General features: G+C 27.8%; 2 protein-coding genes across 3 annotated transcripts; one reads left to right on the top strand and one right to left on the bottom strand.

The window, feature by feature from the left end:
- Positions 1–3,431: 3,431 nt before the first annotated feature.
- LOC126917532 (NHP2-like protein 1) lies at positions 3,432–4,554 on the top strand. The gene is made up of 2 exons (XM_050724473.1): positions 3,432–3,719; positions 3,942–4,554. The coding sequence occupies exons 1-2, from the start codon at positions 3,717–3,719 to the stop codon at positions 4,320–4,322; spliced, it is 384 nt and encodes a 127-aa protein (XP_050580430.1). The 5' UTR covers positions 3,432–3,716; the 3' UTR covers positions 4,323–4,554.
- A 406-nt stretch (positions 4,555–4,960) lies between these two features.
- LOC126917520 (chitobiosyldiphosphodolichol beta-mannosyltransferase) lies at positions 4,961–7,246 on the bottom strand. Of its 2 annotated transcripts, none has more exons than XM_050724448.1 (6): positions 7,131–7,246; positions 6,175–6,517; positions 5,858–6,105; positions 5,587–5,760; positions 5,395–5,509; positions 4,961–5,247 (listed from the first exon to the last, which is right to left on the bottom strand). In XM_050724448.1, the coding sequence occupies exons 1-6, from the start codon at positions 7,144–7,146 to the stop codon at positions 5,034–5,036; spliced, it is 1,110 nt and encodes a 369-aa protein (XP_050580405.1). In that variant the 5' UTR covers positions 7,147–7,246; the 3' UTR covers positions 4,961–5,033. The 2 variants fall into 2 exon arrangements, with proteins under 2 accessions (XP_050580405.1, XP_050580404.1); XM_050724447.1 differs by lacking the exon at positions 7,131–7,246 and adding an exon at positions 6,707–7,124.
- Positions 7,247–7,264: the final 18 nt, after the last annotated feature.

The raw sequence follows: 7,264 nt of genomic DNA, 5'->3' as shown, positions 1-7,264 counted from the left end.
AATAGGTATACTCGAAGTGTCAGTAGGTTTAGTATTAATCCCACGATATACTTTGAATTGGTATTTATATAAATATGTAAATATTTCAAACGCAAAATAATTATTCTTTGAAAATTATTTCCCAAAATATTAAGTCACAAATGTTTTTGAAAAATAAAATCGTTATAAAATAATACGTTATTTCAAATATGTAATATTTCAGATAGTGTCAATTCATATCCATGTTCTGTTCTAATTCAAACTCCTAAAACTGTATTCATATCTCTCCAGGTTTGCCCTGAAGCAGATGCGCTGCAATATCGATTTCCGTGTTTTCATAGCCAGTCATTGCTTTCTATGATTTCACATATGTATAGCAAATTCATCAGTCGGTAAATTATTAACCAGAGAAAATTAATTACAAATTTTTAGGATCATGTTAAATTTCTATCTTTGGTCAACATAAATTATCGAAGATCATGTGAATTCCAATGTTTGTATAAACTATTGTATAAACCATTAAAATTAAACAGTTCTATATATTGAACATTTTTTAAAAACTAACTGAGTGATATAATGAATTATTCACATTCATATATCTTTAGAAAATCTGTATGTCCAATCTAAGTCGAAAAGTTTCATAAAGAAATGTTAGTAAATTGTACTACGAGAAATACTGGCCCTATACCAGCGTATGGTACAACGAGGTATAATGGAGTAATTAATTTGAAGGGAAATGGCAATAAATACTTTATCAATTCTCCACGCAACGCGTATATTGGACTTTTACCGCCATGCACGAAGACAGATAAGTGGTCAAAGAAATCGGTAAATAATAATCATTCATTTTAAGTTCTTTTCGAAATGCTCTTTAATAAAAGGGCATAGCCGAATAAACATATTAGAAGCGTATTTAAATCAAATTAAAATTGTCAAACGTCAATCGAAAGAGCTTCGTAGGAAATCCATTTCGACCAAGTTTTAGCACCCTACCTCTATTATTAGGATAGTTATTGATCATGATTACAAGCTTAAACATGATTTACAGGCTATGTTTGATTTCTTTTGCTCTATCCTATAAGAAATTATGGTAAAAATTTGAGATACTCGAGCTATAGTGTTACATACCTAGGAATTTTTTAAGACCTTTTTACCTAAAATCCTATTTTTTAAAAATTAGGAAAGTTTTAAAATGCCAATTTTTTATTGAAGTTATTAAATGACAACATCTATAATTTTACAATAAAAGTGGCCTATTATATTTATTAACTCATAACTTTCTTAGATTTGTCGGAATAGTGCGTCATAGATAACAAAATTAAAAACCACTTTTTTAATTATAATATAATTAATTATAATTGATTAAATGTGTATATCATATTGTAGTATCGCGGAAAATTTAGGTATAAAATTTTTTTGATACTATTTATTATTTGTAATTTATTTACAATAAATTAGTTATACAGATATTAATGAGACAGAGAACAATGATTGTTTAATATGGAACTAAATGTAACAGTCTTACTCTAATTCGATCACTCTCGCAACTGGACAACGCCAACAACTCAATCTCTCAGCTACGCTAGTAACTCACGCAACCCGACAACGCTAACAACTCCACTCTCAACAACGCTAACACCTCTCGCAACTCGACAACGCTAACCACTCTACTCTTCGACTCCTCGATTAACCCTGACCTCTCGATCCACTCTCACTTCTCGATCAACAACTCTTTGAATTCAAATCGTCCCCCTCCATTAATCATTAACTAAACAGAACTTCAAAATAAAAGATATATATTATCGTGATACTCGTAAGATTACTGCACACGAAGATGATGGAAGGCAAAAATTTTAAAACAAGGAAATATGTAAAAAATGCAACAAAAAAATAATTTATCTAGCTATAAATTTACTTATGTTTAGAGAAACAATAGAACTATAGAAAAGGAAGACGGCATATGCAGAAATTCCACAGAATTTACTATTCTATCAATTTGTGGAACCATCAGGAAAGAAAGCAGTCATTGTACATGTAAGGACGAAGCATCATGCATCTGCTTAGAAAACGAAAGAAAATTAAAATCGTTGAGCGAAGACTGTTTAGATTGTTGCACGAATTGGAAAGAAATTCAAAAATTGACAGATACTTCTGAAACGAAATTAACAGATTCATGCGAGAAACTGCTTAATTGTGTAGAAAATGGTGGAGACACAAACATGTATCTGGATCTATTTGAACCTCATCCTAGAGAAGAGCAACGAATAAAAGGAAAAGATTCGGCACCGCTTGGATACAATATGACTTTAATTCTTCCGCAATGTGTTTGCTTAAAAAGTAAATTGTTAATACTACATAGAACTTTAAGAATCTTATTCTACATAGAACTCCATCATTAGCGGTCATTTTGAAGGCGTACGATTTTTATTCGTGTCTTTTTATAAATATTACTGTTCTGCTACACTTCTGCTACACTTTATTCAAATTAGAATTCATACATGAAATTACAAGTTCCAACAGAGTACACGTACAATTACGAAACGTATCATTTTTAAATTATAAAATACCTTATATAGGTTAAATATAGTAATATATTTGTTAATATATACATTGTTTAATATTGTAATTTTTAATATTACATATGCATAGCGATATATTTTTTACTATTTCTTAATATTTCGAGCATGGTGTACATGACAGATTATCAAGAAACCAAACAAATCGAAAATGAAAGTGAAGATACTATTCGTGATGAAAAATCTGAAACTATAAATGACTTAATATGTGTGCCTAGTATTATAGACCTTTCGTGGAATATAATGCAATGTGGAATGATTGAGAAAATACCAGAGAAATACACAACCAATATTTTTGAGTAAGATATTACATATTTTACCATGAAATAAAATGTTTGCATATATATATGTATATGTATTGTTTTCTATCATGCCTATAATGTCTGACATTTCCTATGCGCGCGCGTGTGAGCATGTGAATGCGATTTATATATTCTAAATTGCAGGAATGAAAAGAAAGAACCAATAGGTACAAAAGTATGCTCTAATGTCCAAAGAAACGTATGTACAGAAGGAAATTCTCAAACATACTGTTTGCATAAAGCATTTTTGGAAAAGATAAACAAATCATATTTTTCGATGTAATTGATATGAACAGTTTATGTATAAACATAAAAGATTAATAATGTTACTTATAAAATAATATTTTGCATTGAGATAATTATTTGGTAATGATAAAGAAATATGTATATAATACGCACATGTATATATTAGTATGCATATTATACATAGGATCCACTATATAGTAACGCTTTTACAAAATGAACAAATGATTGATTTATTTATTTATTCAAATGATTTATTTATTCATCTAAAGAAGAAGCGATATGTCTCTTTTATCTATTTTCTATACATCTGCCGATAAAAATATTATTCATCAAATACGTATCCATAAAAACCATTCAACTTTTACGTTTTGATAATATCTCGATACATATCCTCTGAAATCACTGTTGAAATTACTCTTGAGATCAATTTAAATGTGACACCTTGTATAAGTGAAGCCAACCGCGATTGGGCTGCCGCAGTTTAAAGCGATTGTTTGAGTTCTATCCTCAGTGAAGCGGTTTTTAAGTAAAAATAATCGCGGAGAGGAGCAATTAATTTCTAACAAACTATTCTTTTTAAGATATATTTCAAAACATAATTTGATCAGCAAAAATGGTAAGTTGTTATTTATAATTCATACTTACAATTATTTGTTCTCTTTTATCCACGTGTAACCTTATAGGTTAAGTTTCACACGTGATATTTACCAACTTTCAGTTAATATAAATGAAAATAATTATAATTATTTATATTTGTTTATATATCGATGTTAAGTCAAAATATATATTTTTTCAAAAGAATATTACTCTTTCCTAATTATTTAAATATCTTTTATAGGGAGATGAAGTTAACCCTAAAGCATATCCTTTAGCAGACGCTACTTTGACTTCAAAAATTTTGAATTTAGTGCAACAAGCCATGAATTATAAACAATTAAGGAAAGGAGCTAATGAAGCAACAAAAACATTAAATCGTGGCTTATCAGAATTTATCGTAATGGCTGCAGATGCAGAACCTCTAGAAATTTTGCTGCATTTGCCATTATTGTGCGAAGATAAAAATGTACCATATGTATTTGTTAGAAGCAAACAAGCTCTAGGTCGTGCTTGTGGTGTATCTAGGCCTGTTGTTGCTTGCTCTGTGACAGTTAATGAAGGATCGCAATTAAAACCACAGATTCAGGCTATACAACAAGAGATTGAACGTCTCTTAGTTTAAACACTTTGTACCTGATGCAGAATCATTCTTTTTAAATTTAAATATAATCATACTATCGTTTCTATTTTTTACACAGAATTTTGAATAATTTGAAAAGATCGAGCCTTATATATCTTTCATGCAGTGAAATTTATGTATAAGTTATTTTTATGACTGAAAAATATTAACTAAAAAATATTGATATTCTGTCTGTATCACAATCCAAAATAAATGTCTTTTATCACATATAAAATTCATGATCTTGTATGACTTTGATAGTTACTTTCATATTGTGTAAAAGAATAAACAACATTTCAGTTAAAAAATAAAAAATCATTTCTTTTTTTTTAAATATTATAAGCATAAAATATTGATGTATTGTATTTTTCTTTCATTACTTTGGTATATTTGCCATTTATGAGAAAAGCGCTATCAATAATAAATTGACCACATTGTATACTTACCTACATTCACAATTTAATAACACTTAAGACCAAACTTATTTATTAAAATTATATTTTGTTCTTACCAAAATGATTAGACCAATAGGATTTATCTTTTAAATTAACTACTTTAGACAATTAAAAAAAGATGATGACAAAAGTTTCCAATTAAGTAAGTAATGAGAAAAATGTAAAGGTTAGAAAAAATAAAACATATAAATTAACGAAATATATATTATAAAAGCTATAATAAAAAAAATATATGCACTAACGAAGTTACAGTCATAAATTATTGATTAAAATAAGGTAAGGCAATAGAAGACCAGTTACCATGCCACCGATTTTTTTGAAATTTATGTAACTCCTCTCGAAATTTTATATCCAATTGGTGTTGAATACCGTTATTAGGAAAATCTTCAAACCATGATTTCAATTGTTCTGCTAGTTCTTTGTCATTCGAAAAAATCATTCCATTTTCCTTGTGTTTAACAAGTTCTGATAAACTAAAAGATAAATGTACTGTACAAAAAATCTACATATAAAATTTTAACATTTATAGATTCAAAACTTTTGAAAGCATAATACATAAACTTCAATAAGTACAATAAATAAAATAATCTAATTATAATATATTATAATGTTCTGCTTACCATTTGAAGTTATATGCACAAACTGGAAGTTCACAACCAAACATATCAATAATTTTCATAGGTAAGTCCAATCCACTAGATGATATGTGGAGACAAATGCCTAAATCCGCACTGGCTATAAACGTAAATTATGCTTCTTATATACAAAAATATATTAGAATAAATACAAAATTTTATATTAGATTTTAGTACCTAACATTTTAGGATAGTCTTCACTTTCAAGCCATGGTGTCATGATTATGACATGTTTCCAATTCTTTAGTTTTATAATAGCCATATAAAATTCTTTCAAAGGACCTTTACCAGTTATCATACAAATCAAATCTGGTAGTTTACAAATATCTTGTTCAAATGCATTTTCATATTCTGTGAAATAAAAAGTTTTAAATATAACAATAAATAATTTAATAGTAAATGGTAATAATTGATATCATCAATTAATGATCATAATAATATAACATACCCTGTAATGCATTTAACAATATTGAAAAATCTTCATCTTCCGTCCAACTTGTACTTGATATAATAAACCCAGGCCTTTTAGGGTACAATTGTGCTTCATTTTCTACATATTTCGTAAATACAGTTGAGTTCTCTTCAGAACCTCTTAATACATTATATTTTTCACTTAATTTTAATAAAAATGTATGTTTTTCTGTTAATGATATAGGCTGAAATTCATTTGATGGTCGATCATATAATACCTCAGCTCTAAAGAAGAAAAAGATACTGAATAATAAATTCCAAACTAAGAATTATTTTATATATGAAAACACTAACTTGATGCCCCATTTCAATTGTAAATCTTCCTTCATTGCTTGAGACACACAAAAATTATAATGTGCCTTAGAACCAAAATATGTTTCAATTGCTTTTGCAAATTTTACAAGTAAATGGTCATTTTTTAGTGTTAATGCCATAAGAGTATGTGCATAATTATGCCAATCAATAATAAATTTTGAATCAACAACCATGGAATAAAACCAACAAACTAGAATCGTTGGTATTGCCGGTGGATTTTGTATTAATATGTAATTTGATATATGTTTAGTGAATAATATCCATATAAGGTTAGATGTTTGCCATATCGTTTTTACTACATAATAAGGTAAACGAGACAATCCTGAAATATGACAAAAAACTCTTTTATTCTACAAATATATATATACATACAGTTATTACTTCAAACAAATTGTATTATACAATTATAAAATAAAACATAAAGACAAAAGAAATAAAAGTGTTTATTTTAAATAAAATTAATCAACATAAATTATAAAAGTATTTACTCGTTATACAAGTACATACGTACTATCTTCTATATCTGGGGGAGGATGAAGGTAATAAATATGTATAGAAGAATTTTCTCTTATTTCTTTTAAAGGTAATGAACCGGGATAACCTATAAAATCCACTGTGTAACCTTCTTTTGCAAATGACATCGCATGGTATTGCATTCTAGGACTCCTACCCAAATCTCCAAGAACAACAATACAAACATTTTTATGTTCTTTATATAGATTTAAACATAATTGTCTAATTAAAAACAGAATTGGAAAAATTGCAAATAGTAAATAAACACTCCACATTTTAAAGTAAAACCTTGGTTTAAAAGTATGATCACCTTACACTTCGTTCACGGAAATGAGTTAGTAAAAGTAGGGAGAAAATTGACTATAGGCAATATGTAAGGACATAAAGATGTAACAACTAATTTGTGTAACCATGTAACTAACCACGTTTTTTATCCATCTGACTTTCATTACTGGCTAAATTTATTGATTTTATGAATTTTGATTGTCTTAAAATTTGGTGGATTATATCAAAATGAACATTTCATATTATACTGAAAACAGACGACAATTCTCAT

The sequence above is a fragment of the Bombus affinis genome, chromosome 6 (assembly GCF_024516045.1).
Source record: "Bombus affinis isolate iyBomAffi1 chromosome 6, iyBomAffi1.2, whole genome shotgun sequence".
In the NCBI taxonomy this organism is placed as follows: domain Eukaryota; kingdom Metazoa; phylum Arthropoda; class Insecta; order Hymenoptera; family Apidae; genus Bombus; species Bombus affinis.
Note: the sequence above shows the minus strand (reverse complement) of the source record. Positions and strands in the feature narration are given on the sequence as shown.

What these genes read in the sequence shown, in the direction of transcription:
- LOC126917520 (XM_050724447.1), bottom strand. Translation starts at nt 6,983, where the DNA reads ATGTGGAGTGTTTATTTACTATTTGCAATTTTTCCAATTCTGTTTTTA. An exon ending in TCCCCCAGATATAGAAGATA is followed by an intron (nt 6,518 to 6,706) that starts GTACGTATGTAC and finishes GTCATATTTCAG; the next exon opens with GATTGTCTCGTTTACCTTAT. An exon ending in TGTGCATATAACTTCAAATG is followed by an intron (nt 5,248 to 5,394) that starts GTAAGCAGAACA and finishes TTTATCTTTTAG; the next exon opens with TTTATCAGAACTTGTTAAAC.